The sequence below is a fragment of the Topomyia yanbarensis genome, chromosome 1 (genome assembly GCF_030247195.1).
Source record: "Topomyia yanbarensis strain Yona2022 chromosome 1, ASM3024719v1, whole genome shotgun sequence".
Lineage (NCBI taxonomy): Eukaryota > Metazoa > Arthropoda > Insecta > Diptera > Culicidae > Topomyia > Topomyia yanbarensis.
In genome coordinates, this window is record NC_080670.1 from 201,766,567 (window position 1) to 201,791,072 (window position 24,506).

At 39.9% G+C, this 24,506-nt stretch overlaps 1 protein-coding gene across 10 annotated transcripts in view; it reads right to left on the reverse strand.

Annotated features, from left to right (window-relative positions):
* The window catches only part of LOC131688421 (leucine-rich repeat flightless-interacting protein 2), a 109,856-nt gene that overhangs the window by 1,899 nt on the left and 83,451 nt on the right, over positions 1–24,506 (reverse strand). For 4 of the 10 annotated variants that reach the window (XM_058972656.1, XM_058972640.1, XM_058972629.1 and 1 more), the window contains exons 2-6: positions 19,871–20,520; positions 10,764–11,057; positions 10,342–10,705; positions 10,129–10,281; positions 9,882–10,066 (exon numbers count right to left, since the gene is read on the reverse strand). In XM_058972656.1, coding sequence (XP_058828639.1) covers positions 9,882–10,066; positions 10,129–10,281; positions 10,342–10,705; positions 10,764–11,057; positions 19,871–20,461 — 1,587 coding nt within the window. In that variant the 5' untranslated portion in view covers positions 20,462–20,520. Of the gene's footprint in view, positions 1–9,419; positions 9,780–9,881; positions 10,067–10,128; positions 10,282–10,341; positions 10,706–10,763; positions 11,058–19,870; positions 21,012–24,506 lie in introns of those variants that run through there. The other 6 variants (XM_058972690.1, XM_058972681.1, XM_058972709.1 and 3 more) reach the window with 4 other exon arrangements.

Consider the following 24,506-nt stretch of genomic DNA (forward strand, 5'->3'; position numbering starts at 1 on the left):
GATGGCAATGATGATGCTCTTGAATTGTTGAGTGTTGCAGATTTTGCAGAAATTGATTAAACCAAACCATATGGAAAAATTAAAAAAGTGTGTAAATTAATTATATATATTGTAATTCCTTTTTGAACACTTATTTTAAACTTCATCCCAAATTAAAATCTCCCCTCCAACTGAAGATGGCACTTCACTAATCCCGTGATTTTTATACACCCAGATGCATTCATAGATTATCTTGAGCTTGATTCAACTTGCACCCGAGTAGGGTGCAGCTCCAAGCGCTACATAATAACAATCCAGGATGATGCTAGTAAAAGCGAAGCCTTGCTACTACAACACGTGCCTTGGCGGAACTTGACATTCTATTTGACAGACTTTGTAGCCGATTATTAGTGTACAGGACAATCGCCTGCTATGATCAAACTGGTCGGGCGCGAACATACGACGAGTGGACTTATACGACCTGCGCCTTATCCTCTGAACCGCCAAACCAAGGCTAAAATCGTTAAAAAATCCAAGAACAAGTGTCTATTTGCTCCATCCGTCGTCTTTTGCTAGCACTGTTAATTCGAGCATTGTGTTCGTTTTCTGTTTTCTCATCCGTTTATGGTATTTCATGACACTTTAAGGTTATTCTATAAAATACTAGCTAATACCCGTCGCGCGTTGCTGCGACACTCTGCGAAATAGGAGGAAAACACAATTTGTTCCAAAGCGCCATCTGGCGGGCAGATAATCTCCAACTAATAGCACACAAACACGCCTCATACCAAATACCTACTGTGTGCAAATTTTTACGGAAATCGGTTAAGCCGTTTGGGAGTCTATAAATCATATACATACAAACATTGACTTTTATATATATAGATAGATAGATAGATTTGTTTTGCACTCTTATGATAAATTTTGACATTTTTATGTATTTTTGGTATTTTTATGGTACTTTCATAATATTATATGTTTGGCGAACTTTTGTTTTGTATAATCACTTTTGTCCACTATTGTTTTTTCTGTCTAGCCCACTTTATATACTTCTTGATATTCTTGTTCCATTTGTTTATTTTCATTACTTTTATTACCGCTGTTTTCTATTTCTCTTCAACTTCGCTTTATTCTCACCTTACAGCATTGCTTGGTTTATCGTGTTTTATCAAATTCTCTTTTCTTCTCCCGCATTCGATTCCTTTCCTTGTAAGTAGGGGTTTCCCCACTACTCGCTGGATTAAAACTATTTAAATGGGCGGCCCAGGTGCTCCTATCAGAATTTCGGGTTTTCGCGCGTTAACAAAAAAAGGTAATCAATTTACCAACTTTTATTTTCTCCGAATTCCACATTGCTACTGCTGGGTGGAAATGCGGTAGGTTTCGTGCGACTAGCCGGAACAGCAAGGACCGAGTTCTCCCTGGGATATTTGCTCTGTTGGCTGCTCCGGCAGCGGTTCTTAACAATTGGCTAGGGAGGTAAGCATTACTCCACTCCCCGTAAATAGCTATTCAGGTAGACACCGCAGTGATCTACCTCATGTGGAACCGTTGAGCCCTTTAGGGTTAGCTGGGGAAGCGAGTGGCTCCTTTCCCTCATCAGCGACTCGACTTGTTCCCGGACCACGAGCTGGCACTACAGCGGGAATCAAACTGGTCCACCGCACAAAACATGGACTTTTTTTGTATTATCCAGCGAAAGATCGTTCCACGATATAAACAATCTTCGCCTTTCACCTTCACTGTCGTCTGAACAGGGAATTCAGAACTTGAGAAATGAAGTACCTATCTAATCCGTATGTTAATTATAAACAATTGTTGAGCAAAAAAATACTACACCTATCTGCTCGAACAAAACCGTCCAAAAACGCGAAAATGAGCAAAAATTTACAGTGAAATGTGCACGGTACAGACCAGCGGTGAGCAAAGTGTTGCTAAATACGCTGAATTCCTCTGGATAAAGATCTCTATATTTTTCTTATTATTTATGTGTTAGTGTCATTCCAATCGAGCACGACACCTGTCAAAAGCACTCAATCCGAAGAAAATCGCTTTTAAACCTTCTGGAACGAGGGCCATAGACAAGTTTCGTGCTTGATTGGAATGACACTGACAGATAAATGGTAAACAATTGATAGACGTGTCGAGTTTTTATTTTATCGTCAGTAGTTGCACCTTTTGAGATCTTTTTTTAGTTTTTTCTTAAATTTCCACAATCTTCGTCGTCTACTTCTGCTTCATTCTCCACTGGTTCTACGGCTTTTCATGTACTGCATTACAGCCGTTATAAGCATATTTGTCCCATGTTGTATGGGATTCCCTATATACATGGGACAATTATGCGTATGACGGCAGATTATCTCCATATCTACTTCTCAGCTTCATTCCCTTTTCACAATATATATTGCTGCACAACGCCGCGCACAAGCTTGTCGAATCGATATTGTTTCTTCCTCTTAATGCCCCGAACTTTCTGCATTGCAGGATAGCGTGACGACCCAAGACGGATACAGGTGTGCACATTTTTTTCTGTGTGTGAGTGCGGTTGTCATTTTTCTTTGATGAAGCCGAAAAAACAAGAGGATATGAAGAAGAAAAGCACAAACAAGTGACGTAGGGGGCCTTTCTGTTGCCATAAGTTTTATTTCGGTTCGGTCATAATTAATTTAATCGGGTTTTTTCGAGGTAAAAAGTGTCCATAAGTGTTCTAATCGGTAGATCCGAGGTGAAGCTCGGCCTTTTCTCACTTTTCATCGTGCGCCAAAGAATCAGGATGCTTGTTCGGATGTCTATGTTTACTTCAAGGGCCCCGGCCACCATGCTTAATTTTGCAAGTATAATACTAATACACTCAAAAGTGTCAAATGTTCCCACCTTTCTCTCCATCTTGGTGACGACCGTTCCACGATATTCACACATCGGTGGCAATGATGTTTCCAGCATAAATTCGTGCGGTAGTCTCGTGTGACCGATTTGTAATCGTGTGCCTACTCGCTGAATAGTAGGACCTCTTCTGGTCAGTCAATTTTTTAGTACAAAATTTGATTTCTCATAACTTTACCTTCCTATTTTGCACCCATGGATTTCCCCGCTGCTGACAGGTGACTTTGCTTATTGCTTCCATAGAATCCTTCTTTGGGACGGTGGTCTACTTCTATGTTGTGCTGGATGCCGGCGTGGCCTGGGATCTAGCGAAGGTGGGTCGAGTGATTTTCTTGTTGGCTTTAAAGGTCTTGAATTCGCGAAAGACAACTTGCGGAGTCAGACTATATGATCAATTCGTCTGTGTGTTGCGATCCAATAGGCTCATCGACTGCTGATGATTTTCGATGAATACTCCTGCTCCAACGGTATGGTTACACTTAGATTCGCCAGTGTGAATAACCGTGGAACCATTGGCTAGTAGCTCCTGCACGAAGGGTTGTACTACTGTTAATAGGGATCTCCAGTTTTGACCAGACATTTTACATCCCAGACAACTCGTGGCCTAGGTGCATGCCACGGACGTACCCGCACAACAATACTTGGAAGTTGCACGCCAACCACCTTCGTGGGTTTACCATATGCTTGTTATACAACTGGAAGATCAATAGCCCAGTGGTCTTTCTCCATAAAACGAATCGCAGAACGAACTATGGCTTGAAGAGTAGGAATCATTTTCATGATTCACCGTCCTTCATCGCTGATATCTAGATGAAGCTATCTAGAAGTGTTCATCATTGTTTGGCATCGACCGATTTAGTTTCGTCGAGTACGTATCGATGCCACGACCAGGTTTCTGAAAGAATTTTGCCTTTTGTCGAACGTTTGATTCCAGTTCAGTTGTCAGACTTCCAGTCACGATACATTCGTCCTGCAGTTCGTTAATGTGATGGGTCGGAACGTAACAGGACCGGACCCTGAAGATTTCGGTTACGGAATTACGGCGCCATAATCCTGGTTTGCCAACAGACTGGAATAGCACAGCTACACCAAACTCTATTAACGCGGTCTTTATGAAACGGGGAAGGTTTACGAAACGTCGGATAGCCTACCGAGTCTGGCTCCGCCCCGTCCTTTGTCACGTGCCCATAGCAGCTGCGTTTTTGGTCGGTTCTTTCTTACGCCATTTGAAACAGAGGGAGATTTCTAGAGCTAACGAATATCTCGCTTTAAAGCTGAGCCAGTTCTTCTGCTACTTCTTCCGCTGTGCCACTGTATCCGTCGGAGCGTTTGATGACTTCACTGCCGCTTACCGCGCAAAGTATTCTCCGTCCGCCACATTCCTACCGCAGTGCTGTTTGGAGATAGTTTCCAGTTCATCTACATCAATTTCATCGCCAGGTTTGATTCTGGTCAAGCAGTCAACCGTTAATCTGTTGTCCGGTCTCCTCGATTGAAAAGCTTAGTTGTGACCTGTAAGAGGTAAGGTTACGATAATTGAAGAGTGGTCATAGTGGCTTCAAAGAGGCTTGTTGCAGATTATAAGAATAATCTGCTCGCTCCTGCAGAAAAGTCAACCGAATTCCAGGAGAGGGTGCAAGACCATCTTTAACTGGTCCCACACTCATCCCCTTCGAAATTCACTAACGGAGTAGTTTACTTCATGGTCTCACTTTCTCTCCCTCCAAATCGATCATCGTAGTAGTCCGTTTCGCTGATTCGGTTGGTGTTGTTTGTCGCTGGTCGTTCGGATGAACTAAATCGTCGAACAGGTTAACTAGATGTTGTTTTATAGATCTCATTATCTTCGGCGGTATTTATAACCGCTGTATCAGAGTACTCTGAATACACGGTGGTGGTTTTCTTCGGTGGCGTGTGCCTTGGGATTTACGTCATCACACCTTCGATTGAACTGTCAGCAACCTTTTCAATTATGACGAACGGGTTCTTGGATACTAGCGCGTCCTTCTTCCCAATAGGGTTCTTCAGGGCTATGCGGGTTATTGGATTTTTTTGGTGCAGAATAATACTGTACATTAGTTCTTTATTTATTGCGTAGAACGGAACTATTGAAGAAAAACATTGTTTAATTTTTTTCATTCAAGGACGATAACCCATGAGATTAGAACGAGAATTAGAAGCTGCCTCATCAGATCTATTGTAGTTTGCAAACCACACTTGGGATGGCAAACAGCTAGCGGATTGCAAAAGTATCAGATTATGGTGTGGCATGTTTCGGTTAACGGGGGTGGGCGTAGCGTAGTTGGTAAATCGATTGCCTTGTACGCAGCGCACCTGGGTTGGAGTACCGACCCTCGCACATAGGGTTAGAAATTTTCCACAAGAGATATTTCTAACCCGAAGAGGCGAATGACCTTAAGGTTAAAACCTCTATAATCGAAAACAAAAAAAAAAAAAAATGTTCCGGTTAACAAACTAAAGATGTCCAATTACGATTTAATTAAGGAGACGTCTGGTGTAGTGGGCAAAAAAATCGACTTCTTTTTTATTCGCTTAATGGTTAGTATTGAACCTCTAGAATAGTCTTCCGCGATCTAGGTGGCCACGCTGAACATCTTTTGTTTTAAACAGCCATGCGTTCCTCGCGCGTATTTGCTGGTCTGTAACACACGCAGATTTCAATCGATCGGCAACTTTGATAGGGTTTTTCTCAAAAACGCGTTTTTCAAATTGGCGAACACGATTACTTAAAACTCAAAATCTAATCAACGAACTGACTTGATTTTTATGAGAATGCACAATATGTGTAGCTTGTCGATGAACCACCAAAAACTGAATAAAAAAATTCACCCTATTATTTTGAAGAAAAGTGAGCGAATTTTACCGTAAAATATGAGATTTTTCGGTTTTAATGAAGCTATTTTCCGAAACTCGAACTTGTTTCTATTTTTCTTTGGTTCATCGAGTAACTAGAAGTCTAAGCTTTACACATTTTATTGAATATTCGCTCTCGGCTCGAGGTGCGCGTCTCAGGTAGAAACCTGTATATGTGTACAGGTCTCGAGAACGTATTTCACGACTTGATCTGTAGAAGGCACCACTGCTGTCGCGGCTGAACTGCGTCTGCTTGTGGCGTATCTGAATAGACAGTATTCCGGTAAAACCCAGAATTTCAATAAATGTTTCTACGGGTGACTGGCTCCGAAATATTTACATTCAGCTTTTCAAATCGTGGAAAAAGTCGCTTGTACAGCCGCAAACTTGTTCAATGAAGGAATGAAGGGTCTGAAGCAGTCCATTTCGCCTGGACCTCTGATAATCAACGTCTGCAAGCTGACGAACGTAGGGTGTCTGGCTTAGCGAGGACGGCTCATCTTACTTTAGACAGGACGTCACCACGGGCGCCATTTAGTTTTTTTTCGTCTTGAAAAAAAAAATGTAAATGAATACAAAAATATAATCTTTTTGAATCCTAAAACTGTTTCGTTTTATGTTTTTTCATTGGCCCACAAAAAAAAATCTGAATTTTGCTTACTTTTTGGTCATTTGAATGAGATTAAAGGTTATGATAATCGATTAGCTTTTAGTCAATTGGCAACTGATAGATAATCGGAGTAATCGTCGATAAGCCTCGATTATTTCACCATTCACCCAGTTCACTGCGTTAGCTCAACGGAGCCGAGGGTCTTTTACATATGTACCAGATATAAAAAATAAAAATAACAAAAAACGAATATTAGTTTCTGTCCATCCGATTATGTGCGTTCGGCTATCCATTGCGCGTTGAGACCTTCTTCGCGGCGGGAAAACATTTGTTTCATCACCAACCGTGCCTTAGGAGTAACTCACTTTTCTCCTGTTGTCGCACGCGTTCATGTTGTCATCGTTACTGCTGTCATTCTGCTCTTTGCATTTACGAGTCATGAGTGTGAGCTCGCCTTCTTTGGTATTAGTTTCTTCGCTGATGGCGCTAACACAATATGACAAATGAATCAGTTTGCCTGGAGCCAGATGGACGTTGTCAATACTGTATGCATGACGTGATGGAATTGGATAGGGGCAACTTCGTAATTAAAAGGAGCTCCGCTTTTTGCTACTGCGAATCACGATAGTCCACCAGTAAGCGGTAAAAGTAAACCATGTGTAAATGGCGTAATACTTAACTTTAGGAAGTGGGGGAATTTACGTTTTAACTTTCTCTCATCAGTGTCTGGCGTCAAATAATGCTGGGTATTGTGCCCGTCATGTACAAAATGGTCTCGTATCCAATCGAGGTAAGTAGTTAACAAAATGAAAAACCGTTTGTCAGGACCAAACTTGGTCCAAGTTTGCGCTTAAATTTTACTGATAAGAGTACTTGGCAAACCTACACCACTAATCGTATACAAATGAACATCATACATTCGACAGAACTAATTTAAATTCTCTGAATAAATAAAATTTGCAGAAAACAATCGAACCAATTATGAATACCGGTTATTTACCAATCTGTTCTTATGTTACCAAATAATCGAGATAATCCTTTAATAGTGGCCGATTAATCGAACTACTAGATTAGCACGAAAAACATTTTCGATTATTAATCTAACGTCAGTCAGACGAGATGTCAGTTTGTAGGTCGCATTTGATTTTTTCTTTAATTTTAAAATCAAAAAAAGAATAGGTGAGATTTAAAACCATTGTAAGAACACGCGCTTGCGATGCATATGAAAAAAGAGAGAACTTCTCCAAAATCAAGATCCTTATTAGGTACAAGTATGTTAATTCACTTAACTGAGAATCATTGGATTCATTAATTGCGGCAGTATTCTTCCTGACGATCCTGCAGGATCGCCGCTGTAGTTGGTCGCCATAAACACCCTACACTACCTCTTCAATAGCTCTACCGACTCGTTGGACGGTGGATTTTGAATACGAAGTACTTACACCCGTTGTTTACCCCAAACACGATAACCGAGAGAAAACCCCAGATTTTCTAAGACTTTTTGTGGGGGTCCAACGGGGAAAACAGATCGAAATGGTGAGTTAAGCGAATAATGTGAAAAAAACACTCCAGGCTGAGCAGGAATCGAACCTGCAACCCTTGGGACTTCGGTCCAATGCACAAACCCTTAAGCTATCCCTGGGATATTATGACGTCCCAGAAAGAACATCTGATAATCGCATGCCGACAGTAATCGTACCTTGCGTCTAAAGAGAGATCAACAGGAACACTGATCCCTAGCAGCTTTGTGCCACTTTGATTTCTTGACTTCGGCTGCGCCACATAATCTTACTTATTATTGATAAACTAATGTAAGCCAAACGACGCTATGCCAAATGAGCTTCTTCCCTTATATACCCATGTCACATTACGAAAGACAAATTTAAACTAATCTTCCATTGTGGCAGCTCTACCCAAAGGGTATTATGATATTTACCATGTGCACCGATTAGTCTCTATCTGATAATGCTTTTAGCCAGAAATCAAAGCTTACGGATATATAAAATTATGATTTTGCTTCAATGTGCATTGACGAATAGCTCATGTTTAAAAGAAGGAAAACCGAACCGTGTCAATTTAAATCGAATGAACATATGGTCGTCTGCTGGGGCAACTAGGCTTCGTGACAATAAAAAATAAAGGAGCCAAAGGTGCCCTCCCCCTGAGAAGAACTCTACGGTGATTTCTAGGATCTTACGTGGGGAGCATAAGTAGATCCGGCGATTATTCACCAATGTCGTTAGGTAGGATCCAACAAAGAAGCAAAACTCATCTCCCTAGGTGATAGTAAAGGCCCACTGCCGCGGTAGCCAAGTACATACCGGAAGATCTCGGCCGTTGTAGTCCCTATCGGTTGGAAGAAACTGTTGCTTTCCTGCTATTACCAGCAGCCACGAAGCAGCTGTAACAGCGACCAGCGGCAAGGGAGAGTTGGAGAAAAAAACGTATTTATTTATTTGTTTTGTTTACTTTGTTCGTTTATGTATGAAAAATTCTTGTAGAAGCACTTGGGCCGTATGAATAGTCTTTTTTATTAATAGTGTCGATGAATATCTTTGGAATCGTCGATGTTGAGTAGAATAACGAATGGCAATGATGTGGCGAAATACATGAAATGTTAGCAATAAAAAAAACTCACACGAAAAAATTGTTAGGACAAATTGTTTGCGTCACATCCTAGTGGCCGTGTCCAGTCCAGCACGAGATGTTATATCAAAGTTTGAAGATAGCTTCAATAGAAGCCATCATAATGCAAAAAGACAAAAGCAAAGCAAATTCTTGGCGCTATAGCCCACCTATTTTTAAGGTCATGTTTCTAAATTTTCAGTGGAAAGCAGACCCACATTTCGCTAAAATGAGTAGCCGGTTGTTTGTTTGTGCAGTGAAGGATATACTGGTCGGTTAGAATTTTGTAAGTCACCAACATTCGTTATTTAAAAAATACACAACACGAAAATTGTTGCTTATTATTATTTCATCGGACAGATTGCTCAAAATCACGAATGAAATAAAACATGTTAGAGCTTTGAGAAGGCATACCAATCAGCAAACTAACTAGCAAAACTAAACTCACGTTGCTTGCAGAAAGTTCAAAGTTCTGTCTACTGAAACAATTTATGAACTGTAACTGTATCGGTTGGGTTGATAGAATGGGTTGCTAGTAACGGCAATGGGTGGGACACGAACGAACCGAACACGAACAGTCAATTGATAGTGCTGAGCGCCATCCACCAGCAATTGAAACCGAGAACGTAACTTTAATTACAGCCTAATTAATTGGTCGCGCGCGCGCTCTTTGCTATAAGGCACGCTTCGTCGTATGATTATCTCCGTATTGGTTTGCAAAAGTTGTCATCTAGTTTTGTTGTTGTCGTAGTCGCGTGCTACTCTGCTACTGACAGTGGCATTCGTCCCAGAACTGGGTGATAATTGGCTGCACGATAGATGGGTAGATATATAATTGAACGGAATTATACAGCTCCGAACGCGTACAAGGTCAGGGAATTGTGTAAAATCAACAGTTCTGTGCACTTACCTCTCGTTGAAGCTTTCTCCTTTCGATTTTAAGATCACTTTCAGCCTTTTCTGCCGCTTCAGCGGTACTCTTGTATCGAATCACCTGCGTCTCGGACCGAGCCAGACTGGCCTGCAGGTTGGCAATTTCCTGCTCCGCTTTCTGCAGTTTGTATTTATAGTCGGTGATTAATTTGTTGGCTTCTCCTAGAAAAAAAATCAAAGTTCGATTAATTACCGGTGATAGTAACGGGCGCGGAAACCCTTACTCTGAGCATCTTCGTAATCATCGTCGTCCAACGCCCCGTTTAGAGTACTGTATTTCCTGCCCTTGGTCTTAAGGTCTTTTAGTTGTTGCTGCAGCGTCTGGACTTCGTTTTGCAGCTCTAGTTTTTCCTCGGCGAACCGTTTCAGCCTTACATCTAGAGGAAGAAATAAACTTTTAGATATGTGATTCGTCTAATGACATAAAAAAAACTAACCTAACGAACCCTGCACGGAACCTAGCAGCTGTGCGTTCTCTACTGTGACTAGCGCGCGTCGTGCATCGGAACCGTCCTCGTTCTCCACCGTCACGATCACTAGGCCCTGTTCCTCGATTAGCGTGTCCCGTTCCTGCAGCTGACCCTGCACCAGTTTCAGCTCCTCGGACAGCTTGTCGTTGGCTCGTTTCAAGGCATCATGATCCCGGCATTTCTCCTTGTGTTCCCGCTGAAGCTGGGCGTGCGATTCCTCCATCTCTTCCAGTTTGTCTTTCAGCAGCTGAATCTGGTAGCTCTGGGAGGCACGTTCGTTGTCTAGCTGGGCGTTCGCGACCATCGCCTTGCGGAAGCGTTCTTCCACATCCTGAAAAATAGGACAAATTTCAAATCATCTCAACTTGTATTAAGTAAATATGTTGTACCTTTAGTTCATGTCGTAGGTCTCGCAAACTTCGACCCTCTTCCTCCAGGGAATCTTCGCTGCTCCTTCGGGATGAAAGGGAACTACCTCGAACGACACTGTTGTTGACGGTGAGACGTGCGGATCGGGATCCAAGTGAGCTATCCGCAGCCGACATACCGACGGATTGCTGCTGCAGGTCAAAGACGCGGTCGGCATTTTGCTCCAGTTCTTTCTGCTGCCGCTCCAACTCACGCATACGGATTTCACGTGCCTCCGCACGTGCTTGCCGCCGGGCTGCCAGTCGAGCTTCTGCCTGTGAAAGGATGGCGGAAAATCGAATGGGAAAAAATGTAATAAACTTGCTAGGACCATCAAAGACCCGCTACCGAAGAACAAAATAAAAAAAGTAATGGATTTGCGGTAGAAAAGAAAGGCTTCCATTCCTAGGACCACCCCGACTTTTGACGGTACACAAAACGTGGAACATAAAACATTAATAAAATACACAACGGCAAATTATAGACGGTTCACCCTATCGAACTTTCCATTCTCGGAGGGAGAGAGGGTAATGGAATGACAAAAATGATGATAAACACGTATACATTAGGAGCCGGCTCATTACTCCTCCGATATCCGTGTGATTTGGTGGTCGGGAAAATTAGGTGCGTATGGGGCCGTGAGATTGAGATGTGCCATATGGAGAGGATCAGTCGCTTTGAGCCGCAAGCGCAGCCGGCTTTCGGGAGTTGACATTTTTGTACCATGTGTGTTCAGATTCCAGGAGTTCCTGACGTGTGAGAGGGAGCGGAAGTAATAGCTTGAACCACATACCGAAATTTACTGCCGGCTGGGGGTCGTCTCATCGATCTGCTGTTAACCCCTTTTGCTTACTACGGTTGGATTGTAAGTGATATACCTATGTATTCTTCTGGTATAGAAGTTGATGCACGTAGGACGCGTGGTTCAGTAGGATGGATTTTCGTCTTAAATGTGCATAAAAGTGTTGGAGGGGTAAGGAATTTTTTTTTCGTCGAATAATGAAGCAAGCTGTCATTATATTTAGAAAAATATATTAGCAGTAAAAAATATCCTGCCCACAATGAGATAATCCCGCTAACCCATACTCATACTGCTTTATTTTGTTTATTGTGACAACGAAAAAAGTCTTCATCTGTCCAAAAATGTTCCACCAGTTGGCGGACATGTGTGAAATTCTTCGTCCTAGCTAGTCACACGTCAATCTCAACGCACAGCCTACTGTTTGTACACACACCTCTGCCGCTGAATCATCAACAATGTTTTGATCATTCTCGTTTCCAAGCAGGAAAGGTGTTGTGGTGAGCCCCGCACGTGGTGATAGTTTGTTGTTTATTTATAGATGCATCCCGCCAGCAACGATGTGCCGCTTGCTACACCTACCTACGTGCGTGGGCTGCTGCTCCCAAAGCAAGCAATCTGCTGATCCTAACCTATAACACGACTACGACGACCGCTCCAGCTTCGAGGGGGAGTTTCGCCGGTACTTCTTCAAGCCCGGTACAAAGCACAGACGGCTATATAGACTGGTAGAGGATTGCCAGAAGTTGCCCGATGAGGGAGTGTACAAGACAGACGACATACTGATGTACCTTTGTAGACATCAGATGGCGGAATCGAAACGAATGACTGTTGGTTGGGTAGGGCCTGCGGTTGCATCCATATGCGTCGTCGTCCGTCGAGCACGACGACGACGACGGTTGTTGTTTCAGCGTTCCAAACATTTCACACAATACGACATATTTAGTTGGGGTGTCAGAGGCATCGGAGTTCATTAACTTGACAAGTATAACCACGTTAAATAGGGGATGTAATGTTTCATAATAACAAACTTCTTTGACTGTCACTAACGTTGACTTTGTTTGATTAGTCAGCATCTATAGTCGGAGTTTTATTTTAACTAAAAATGTTGATCGGTTGGTTGGTTAAAACATAAATTTATAGTTCAAAACACAGACTAACAGACATAACACTATGAGGGAATTCTCTCAAAAATATCGATCCGGCAATTTTTCCAGAACACTAGCTCCAACTTTTATTCACGGTCCCAAACACTTATTTCCTCAGGCTTGGGAACAATTTTTCACTAGTGGTCTATCCCCCATATAATTGTTCATATGACAGTGGCGCCATAATTTCAAATGCGGCCACAGTCCCAACTAGAAATATATTTAAAATCAGCGTTAAAGCTGGCGAAACATTGTTTTCGAGTGTTATGTCTGTTAGTCTGTGCTTAGAATTCAGTTTTGCACTCACTGATGATTCATCACTACATGATAAATCCTATACGTAATAAACCTTAGATTGTGCTTGTGACAGTCGATCCATCATTGTCGTAACTTCGCAATGCGTGTCAGTACAGTGAACATTGACGCTTATCAACTCGGCCACTTCTATAAGTACACACCGATAAGATAAATACTCGTGTGTCTATTTATTGCCAACAACGACAAACGTCGGACTGATCAAAGATAGACCATTAGACCGCTACGCATTCATTGTGGTTGAAATTTATAATTTGAGCGCTGGAGTTTTTGCGGATCTTATAAATTTGCGAAATTTTTGCAAAGTTTTCATGGACAACTCAAAAGATTTTATTTTCTATTGCTCCGAAATTATTTCACAACCTAGAACAACAATACTGTATTGTTTGTGCAATGGCTAAACAACAAATCGGTAGATATATATTTTATTGCTTGGTTTGCTGATAGCAGTAGCGGGTTGGTATTTACTTTCTGCTTTAAGCGAAATGAGAAGGTAGGCTTATCCTCAATACTTGCTTGGTAAATGTAATAATGAATGATGATGATCTATAAATTTTTAAAACCTCTAATTTGATATACTAAACATAAAAATAAATTCGCAGCAGGAAATTTTCACAATTATTGTCTTAAGAGTGCTGTTTTTTTATTCAGATTTAAAGATTCAAAGATTTAAAAACTACTTGATTCAATTTGATAATTCTACCGGATTATTCTGGCCGTATGCTGTGCCGTGCCTAAGGATCCACAGAAGCCATCCCTTATAACACGAGGAAGAACAAACAAATCAATCCTTAAAAGAATATCGGGACATGACTGTAGCACGACAACATATCGAAAATGAACACTCTTTGCAAGAAGGTACGACGAGATTGGTAAATTTAGCAAAATACATCTATTATCATACGCTGGTAGACGGATCGAGTCGTTCCATGCCAGTTTTCTTGGAGAAAGTCGTACAAAGGGTCGTTGAACATGTTGCAATCGATTACTTTGAACGGCGTCGAAATCCTCAAAATCAGCATTCCGTTTCATGAAGCCCAATGTTAGCTTTAGCCGTTATCGCAGTGATGTGGCCGGCGAGGCGAAGTTTTCTATCGAATAACACTCCCAAGTAACGGATAGAAAGCATCCTCTCTAAACGTATCACCTTATATTTATCGACGTTGATCTGCATGTTGTTCAGCGAGCATCACTACTCAATATTAACTAAATCATCCTAAAGCAAACCAACGAAAAAATTTCAGATCATCAGCTCAGAGCAGTTTACCAGACTTGATGCGGGTGCAGAGGTCGTTGATGAATCAGAAAAAAATAAGTGGTCCTAGGTGACTTCCTTGAGGGACACTGGTTGGTGTTTCAAATACGCTTGGGCATGTGTTGTCATTTCTAACAAAAGCGGATCGTTCGGAGAGGTAAGATTGAAGCCTATAGTAACCAGCGAAGAAAATTCTACTTACTACAGTCTTATAACAGCAATGTTTTGTGGCACATTATCTAATGCTTTAACGAGTTCTAAGTGCACTTGCAGACGCTTCTCGACAGTTACGCTTGTGCTGCCAGTGAGCATTAGTCGTCCTGGTCCTGTGCGTGGGATTAATGAAAGCACTTCGTAACACGCCGCAAACGGCAATATTACCAGGGCAGAACTTCAGTCTACCTTCTCATCTTGTTCAGAATAGAAGCAAAATATGGCACCGCTACTACCAGTGACATACAATAAAATTTATCCGTATGTCGTTTATCTACTTTGCAGAATTAAAATATCTGCTGTGTCGATCGTCAATAGAAATGAGCGACGATACGGGTAAACTGTGTTGTTGCAGACTTCACGAAACATTTAATAACTATTTGCAAATACAGCTTAAGGTGGTAAACCATTACCCAAGCAGAATCGTACGTTTTGCGTAACAAATGCGCAACACAGCGTCGGATGTGGAAACGAAAATGTATATAGACGATGGTCCAATCGAGGTACAATTACACGATCTGGCGCCGATTTCTTCGGATCCCGTTTTGCTTAATTGACACGGATCAACGTTTTGTTTACTTATTTGATCTTCGGCAGACGCCGTACAAATTAATTATGAACAACTTATCGTTATAGTAGTTAAAGATTATAACCACTAGCTTATAACTAGATTTAGTCGTATGATCAATTCAGAAGTTTCGTAAAATTTGTCGAAATATCGGTCTACCGGTTTATTCTGACACATGGAAAATAAACATTATTTGCATGAAAGTACAACGAGACTCAAGCGCTGTTAAATTCAACAGTATAATTTATTATTATACAGTGGTGGATGGATAGGGTAGTTCCACGGTTGTTTTCTTAGAGCAACTTGTACAAACCTTCTTGAAACGGGTTCCAACCCGTAACTTTGAACGGTGTACTCCCAAAACCGTTTCAAAAAACCAAAAAACACTCCCAATTTACGGATATAGTCTATCCTCCTCTATGATACAGGCACCACTCCTCAATATTGGCTATATTATCTTGGAGCACAGTTGAGTCGAGTCCCGAAGCCAGTGAACGAAACATTTGCGATGCGGAGGAAAAGATCGTTGATGGATAAAATAATGATCAGTTGCCCTAGGTGAGTTCCTTGAGGAACTCTGATTGGTGTTTCAAATGAACTTCAGCGTGTGGTTCCAATTCTAACAAGAGATTTTAAGACTTTACACAAACTTTAAAATTAAGAAATTCGCATATTTAAAAGATATAAGATTCTTTTTTTTAATTTTAAAATTAACGATTCTAAAAAATTAAAATGATGAAAAATAAAATTAAAACTTAAAGAAATGAAAAAATAAAGCATATCGAAAATTAAGAAACCAAAGGATTAAAACTTCCAATATTCTGATATTCACAAATTTAAAAAATTTAATGTATGATAATAATAATAATAATATTATATGTTTTAATATATAATATACATTTGTCTGCGCGCCTACTGCATCACGGGACTCATTTAATTCTATCTTGTCTTTCACGTCAAGGTCATCTTCGTTAAAGCTCTCTTACATTTACGAGTAACCAACGTATACCAACGATACGCGGTGATAGGTCATGTAGCCTTACCTCTAAACAGTCATTTTCAATTTACACGGGAATCTCTATTCCAACGTCACTGTCAATCACGTATTTAAGTCGGCACGTAAAATAAAATGTTCGACTTAAGCTAACTTGTTAAATGATATCAATGCTGCCTTGCTGAGGTGTTGATACTGAAGATAGACGACTTTCGTAAGCCTTAGCTCCATTTTCCCCCTCAGAACGTACTTCCACCTCACGAAAACGCGATCGTTTAGAACCAAATTTAAAATCAACGTTCGTGACGTTGGGTCGGAGCAGAGCTTTTTCGTTAACTTTACTCATTAAGGCTCATCAATAAATACAATATTTCCTTTGTTCGCGAGACAATGCGCACTAGAACGAGAAGCTACTAGCCGTCGTTTACTTGGTTCGATCGTAGATCTGACTAGGACAGAAAGAAAAAGTAGACTGGCCCCGAATATATTGATTGATTTGAGTGAAGATTCGGTAAAGGGTAGCGAAAAAAACTGCTTTTGTTGTTTTTTAAAGGTGGCCACTTTATGCGGTTTTCTCAGTCGAATCCCAATAACTAGGAGGGTATTACACTTTAATATACCCCCGTTAAAACAGCCTGCCGACACTTCTTAGAAAACTATTGGAGCATTTTATAATGGTGCAGTAATAATTGAAAGAAAAAAGTAAAAAGACTCAATATTTTCATAAACTTGTTGAGTCCTTTAGTCTATAGGGTGACCAGCCTTCGACAAGTTTGCACCTGTGTACAAAGTTTCGTGCACGCGTTCAACCTCAAACTTGCTTTGCCTTTGTGTACAGGTTTGCCTTGCCACACCGAATTCAAGCGAACGATGTGCAACACCGTGTGCGTACACAAGAAAGCCATACACAAAACAGAATGAGTCAACGCTAGTGAAGATAGGTGAGAGAAAGAGAAAACTAGTGTCATGAACCTGTGTGTACGTACACGGGGTTCGGTTGGGCAGACGAACATGTGCACGTGTTTTGGTGCGCATTAGCGCGTTCGAGTTTGGGTTTAAGCTTCCGGAAGTCGCGCCAGTGCACTGAGTGCACGCTGCTGTGAAAATCTAGCGAAATTTCCTTAGAGCCCCAGCGGCTGCTCGTTCAGTGTGGGCTATTTGCGCGACTTCCGGAGGGTTAAGATGAGCACATAACTAGAGCGAATATAGTGTTCGATGTTCATTTGGGAAGAGGATGACCATATCAGGCGAATAAAGATTCAGCAGAGTCGGGGCAGGGGAACAACACATCACTATGTATTGGTTGTTGGTTTTGAGGTACTGCAGTCTTGTTTATTGGCTTCTAATTCGCAATACTAGATTTTTCGAGAAATGTTGTCTTATTGCAGAACTGGCATGAAGGGGTTTGTCCTTCATATGTACACAGCGTGATTTGGGAAGTTATATCGTCTTCATTTTCATACTTGAAGGTATAGAATAGATAAGAACAGGTTTGGTCACTCGCATCCTAACAACATAAACGCCATTGGAAATACCTCGGGGGAACGGTTCTTCAGATTTCAAACTTAACGGAGTACACCTACCGGTTGAAATTAATTCTTTTGTGCGATATGTCTTTCTTTAATTTCCACTATAATTTTATAGTGGAATTAAACGAAAGACATTTGTTTCAAGGGGGCCTTCTACTTTTAAAACCTGAAATTGAGCTGTTTTTTGGGGAATAAATTGAAAAGTATCTTCTGAATAGTTTTTAATTTTTATTTTGAAGTCACATGTTTTGATTTTCAAATTTTAATTTTGAAGACTAGAAAAAAACATTCGCGGCCTTGAAGCGCCATTGATGTTGATACTGCTGCTGAGTAAGGTTTTTTATAATATTTCAAATATGTCAAAAAATTACGCAAAAATTTAAAAAATTGACAGCAAATTATTGCATAAATTTTATAATTTGCTAAATAAAAATAGCGGTATGTTTACTAATTTAAAAAAAATGAATTTAATTTTATTTATAAATTGTCAAAAAATACATTTACAGTGCACTTACTCCACTCCGTACTCCACACGTTTTATAACAGTTCAGGTTTATAGGAATCTGCTTTTTTCGCTTAATAGCAGTTCGAAAGGTCTGGCCAAAACATGATTTCTTCACGATGAATTGCTTCAATTTCCACAAACATTTACTGATATAAACATCTGCATCGGTGCTTTAACTGAATCAGAGGCACTGAAACACCTTTCTCAGAAATGACTGCATACACCAACTTCATCGGTTCGTATTTCGTTTTGTCGGAATATTTACCATCGTCTGGTCAGTGTAATAAGCATCATTTCTACTTAATTTATGGCACGAAAATGTTAAGTATTACTAATAATCTGAAATACCGAATTTTCTATTCGAATAGTGTTTACGGTGAAGTGTACGGTAGCAAATTGGCATTTTTGAGTTGTTTCACTGTACATTTTGATCTCGGTTTCTATGACACATTACGTTGTTTTTCTTCAAAATACAGCGGACTGTTGCCAAATTTTTGTTCCAATTTGCGAGTCTAAATATATCTAAGAATCAGTGTAATAACAAAGAACGACTAGAAATGGAAACATACACGTTTTTGAGCGTTCCGGAAGCACAAATCGAGTGCCGAAATTTTCACTCTGAGTCGTTGCGTTGAACAGACCCTTCTGTATCCGACGGCTCTACATTGTTCGTTTTCAGTTACGCATTTACAGTAATTATTGCTCACCATTTCATATTATATTTTTTTTCTTTTTTATATATTCTATATTTTATGTTATGTTATATTTTATATTTTATAGTTTATAGTTTATATTTTATATTTTATATTTTATATTTTATATTTTATATTTTATATTTTATATTTTATATTTTATATTTTATATTTTATATTTTATATTTTATATTTTATATTTTATATTTTATATTTTAAATTTTATATTTTATATTTTATATTTTATATTTTATATTTTATATTTTATATTTTATATTTTATATTTTATATTTTATATTTACATTTAATATTTTTTATGTATACTACTCACTTAGTTGGTTATTATATTTTCATTGAATTTGTTAAATTGTGTAAATACCGTAAGTGTACTGTCTGGTAAAACTACGCACCTATACAAATTGCAACAATAGAAAAACTGGAAAGTAGCTACACTACTGGTCGTTTAACCCTCTACGACGACGGATCCCTCCGACGGGCCAACAAAAGCGATATAAAGTGGAGTATTATTTCGCGTGAGAAATGCACTCTTTTCCCTCCCCCCGCTGTGATAACAACGGTCTTGTCGGTCTTGTTAAAATTGCTCCTAATCACGGTCAGACAGTTGATGTGAAAATTGTGTTTATTCATACGTTACACATTCGCGTCGGAGGCCAGAAAGTAGGTGCATAACCATTGTTTGTGGGCGGTTGAAACGCAATCGCTGTACACACCTCACTAGTCGTCGTCGTCGTCGAATGATAGTGGAAAAGTATATCAGCACCAGAGATTGACGGTCGGCTTAAATGGACTTAATTCCGTTTGAATAACTGTGCCTTTTGTACACTATTTTATTGTTGCCATTCGTGGGAATGTTTGAAGCTGTTGATTATTATTCTGATACAATTCATATGATTTGTTCAGCTCGCCGTTTCATGTTTTATAAACTAACCGTGTCACTCCACCACCAAAACATAAACACAAAGCCTACATTGATGCCATTTCGACATCAGTGGACGTCACAGGTACTACACAATATGGCTCTTGATAGAAAAAAAAGAAACTCAACCTACTATGTGATTCGCCTTCTCGAGCAGTTCCACGAAAGCCTCATCCTCGTCGGAACTGAACTCGTCCCCGGTGTGACACACCGACAGTCGATGGTACTGTCGATGCGGTTCGTACAGGTGATGTTCCGGGTCAGACTTTTGGCTATCCGCATAGCTATTATCGTAGCTACGATCCACCTCATCCTCGCCAGCAGTCGCCGCACTAAACCGCCGCTGATCGCCATTCACGGGTGAATCAATTTCATCAAAAACACTATCACTACTTAACCCGTTACTACTATCTAACAACATTGTACAATCTCCCTCCAGGCTTACAGCCTCGTGCAACCGATCGCTCTTAACACTCAGATCATTTCGATTAATATCCACATTCAGCTCCTCGTTGGATTCACGAATTTTCAATTCCGCCGTCAGATCCAGCGCTAGCGGATCCAGTTCGGTCGGCGTTTCGAAACTATAGAACTCACCCTGTTCGTCGTCATCATCCTCGTCGTCAGAGGATGATTGGTAGACGAACTGGGGTGGCCGCCCGGTGCTGGTACCATGGGCCCGGTATTCGTCCTCACTTATGTTAAGTTTTATATCACTACTCATTTTTTTTGTCTCTACTCCCCGGTCACGCACGCGGAACTGGTTTCAACGCCTAAACCAAACTGAAATAGAATCGTTTCTTCTACATAAGTATGTAGGTACACACGAGAGAAGGTAGGAAAAATGCCATTTCCCCAACCCGGACTGGACTGCCTGTAGCAGATTGACCGCAGGCTGTTTGATTTTTATCAGTTTATTAGTTCTGTTGTTGTCGTGGTTGTCGTTGTCATAGAGCGTCCGGAACGCCCCGGTTGGTTGTGGTGGTGTGGCTGTTTTGTTTTTATTATTTTTTAGATTCTTCTTTTGTCTACCTCTGAGGTTGATTAGAGAAGGAATGCGGAAGGTGTTCGATGGAAAGGTCAGATTTAACGATGGGCAGTAGGGCTACGTATAAAGTGACGTTTGAAATCAATAAATCTTTGATATCTGATCCTATTCTCGGACGAGACAAACTCAGACAGTTTCGTTTTTGGATCTTGGTCAGGGTAGGTTTGCTCGAAATTACCATTTGTGGAAGGATTTTGTAAATATAATACCAAACCTATCAAGACTAGGATCCAAAAACAAAATCAGCTTTGCTATAGACATTTTTAGGCTGTACCTGCATGAGCGGAATTTTCCAGTGCTTTGTAGAATTTTCTGCTGAGCTTGAAAATGAAAGTCTTCCGCTAAAAAACTATTCGCCTCGTCATGGCCTAATATTCAAATGTGGAAATGAAAATTTACACATTTGAATTAACCCCTACATGCCCATATTGTTTATAAACAGCAACGTTTACAAACTCTTCAATTATACAAGTTTCGCTCACAAGAACTAGCACGATTTTTACTTGGGACTATAGTCTCTGTTCGTAGAACTGAAGTTTATTTTATTTCGACCTTAGGATAATTCGCCTCTTTTTTCGGGTTAAAAAAAATCTCTAACCCTTTGTGCGGGGTTGGGAATCGAACCCAGGTGAACTGCGTACAACGCAATAAATTTACCAACTACGCTAAGCCCGCACCTGTAGAACTGAAGTTATTGTATTAAAAATGAGTTGTTCCGCTGACTAGGACACATTAAAGCGACGGTGACTTAGTCCTGTCACTAAGTTAGTGTCGGATTCTGAGGAGACGAAGTCGAAACCCAAATTCTACTACTAGTTTAAAACTATTAGTTTTGTTATCAACAAAAATATCAAGGTTGTCCCATCCATGAAAGTCAATGAAAAATTTAATCATGAGAAGAGTTTTTCTCTGCTCCGTTTCTGTTCTCTATAAGACTGACATGCATTTATGAGTAGTAGATTTATCACCTGAGAAGATTCGAACGAGCTCAGCTGGGACTGAACCAGACCCGTAGTCAGGATTTCATTCTAAGAGGGACTTAAAAGTTAATGCATAGACGAGAGGCTGAGAGCAAAAGTGGATTACAATATTATGTTAGATCAGAAATAGTATATTTATCACAACCTCAAGCAAAATTGGGTCAAATAATAATTAGCGCAAAAATGGTTCGACAAAATTTTCATGGCAAGAAAGGTATAGAATATTAATCCACTTTTGCACTGAGAAAATAATACATAGGTTCATAACAGGCGTTACGAATATTTCTTAATCGAACCTGTGGGTTCTGAAACCTGAGCAATTTTTTCAACGACCTAGAAACCGTGAGATATTTGGTCAGTAGCGAACGGAAATCGTTTATTGACCCCACAACGAAAGCCAAGATGGCGACTTCCAGTTACCACAAAACAGAATAAACCACCATCAATATAGGTGTCATTTGAAAGGGGGTGGTCAGTAGACATCAGAATTTGATGAATAACGCCACTTTGAAATCCAAGATAGCGACTTCCGGTTGCCAGATGACGACTAATGAAAATGAAGATCTATTCATATCATATCATATCGTCATGTATACTAAGAATCGATTGCGAAGTGTGTCGGAAAAGAAGGCCAAGTTCCGCTACGGAACGTAGAAAAACGGGTCTGCACTGTATGTTTTAAACAGCCCCTTGGTGAATTTCAGGCCGACAAAACGGGAACATTGACAAAATCGGGACATATTTTTTTCTTTCTTTTTAATATACCGAAGTTGTTGAAATATTATTCTTTCTCTAAACATAGACCCCATAACCCTTCCCGATTTAGTATAAATTTCCTTTGAAGGGATCTTACAGTGCAAAGTTCAAAAAATCATTTTTGCATATTTTACATGCCTACACTACCTAAAGAAGCTAAATTTGGGGTACACCCTCTAACTTATGCAATTGGTGCACAATCCAACTTGAAATTAAGTCTGATGTTTTGTGTTTCGGATTTTTTTCGTCGGTCTAGAGGCCCAGTCAGCTGTTAGGTACTGACGAGGAGAATCCGAAACACAAAACATCATATTTTATATGTCTAAGAAAAATATGCTCAAGAAAGGGTTTATTCGAATTTGACGTGATTCTTCTACAAGAGCCCACCAAACGGATTTTCATGGGGCTAACAAAATCGGATCAATTACCAATGTCTACTGACTACCTCTTTTCAAATGACACTATTTTCTGACAACCGGAAGTCGCCATCTTGGATTTCAAAATGGCGTTAATCATCGATTTGTGATGTTTACTGACCACCCCCTTTCAAATGACACCCACATTGATCATGGTTTTTACCGATTTGTGATAAATAATTTCTGAAACCATTCTTAGGATAAAAATGTAATATTGCTTCACTCATGGCAAAAATGGTATATCTTTATAATCCATTATTATTGATTACTAGTACTTAATCCGGTTTTGCTCTTAACAAAAATTTATATCGGCTTTAGTCGCAATGCCACGATGCTTAAACCTAAGTTTGCACATCGTTTGCTTGGGTTCGGTATGGGAGGCAAACCTGTACACAAAGGCAAACCATGTTCGAGGCTGAACGCGTGCACGGAATTTTGTACACATGTGCAAACTTGTCGATGTTCATGGGAAGACTGCGTACAATGTTTACGGCAATATTGTGAGACAAGTGAGAGTAGTTTCTTATTGATATATTTAAAAAATACTTTCATACATCCTAAAATTAACGTAATTTATTCTAGTTTTTTCTGGCAGTTGGATATGCTATGACGATGTGCTATGACCTCACGCTTATGTTTATGATATAAATAAATAAATAAATACAGTGAAAGCCCGTTTTAAATCAGTCCCTTGGTTAATTTTAGGCTGATAAAACGGGGACATTAATAAAATCGGGACATATGTTTCTCTTTCTTTTTAAGAAACCGAAGCTCTTAAAATATTCTTCTCTAGTTCCTAGATATAGTCTCATAACCTTTCCTGATTATTTAGCTTAAACTTCCCTTATGCGGGTTTGACAGTCCAAAGTAAAAAAAAATTTTTTTTACGTATTCGGATCAAACTACCAACTATAAATTTTCATATGAATCTGACAAAATCGGGTCGAAAAGCTGATGAAATCGAGTGTAGATAAAATCGGGTGCTGATAAAACCGGGTCTTCGCTGTAAATAAATAAATAAAGTGCCCAACTGGTAAATTGATAAATCGATTGCCTTGTATGCAGCTCACCTGGGTTCTATTCCCAACCCCGCACATAGCGTTAGAGATTTCTTCAAAAGAGATTTCTCTAACCCGAAAGAGAGGCGAATGACCCTAAGGTTAAAACATCCATAATCAAAATGAAAAAAACCCAACTGCAACCCAAACCCAACTTTTATGAGTAAAGCACAAACAGCGAAATAAGCCCATAAATATCAGAATAGTGCATTTCTGGAGCGGATTCGATGCTTTTGTTATCTGGAATAGTTACAAGTTTTCAGTTACACTTTCTAAGTCAACTCGTCAATTCTTCAATGAAATAAATTTGCACAAATCTGCTTAGAAATTGGCTTATTTTTTGAATAAAAAATAGGTTTCTATAAGACAGCTGTAACCACTCGTGATGAGTGTGTATTAAAAAAAATGAAGAGCCATTCTTTTTTCGCTTTCAATTGTTTAATTCTTTTTCCTCTCTGATTTCTGATCATCTCTCTTTTCTATTCTATCAGAAAATAGAAGACAGTTACAT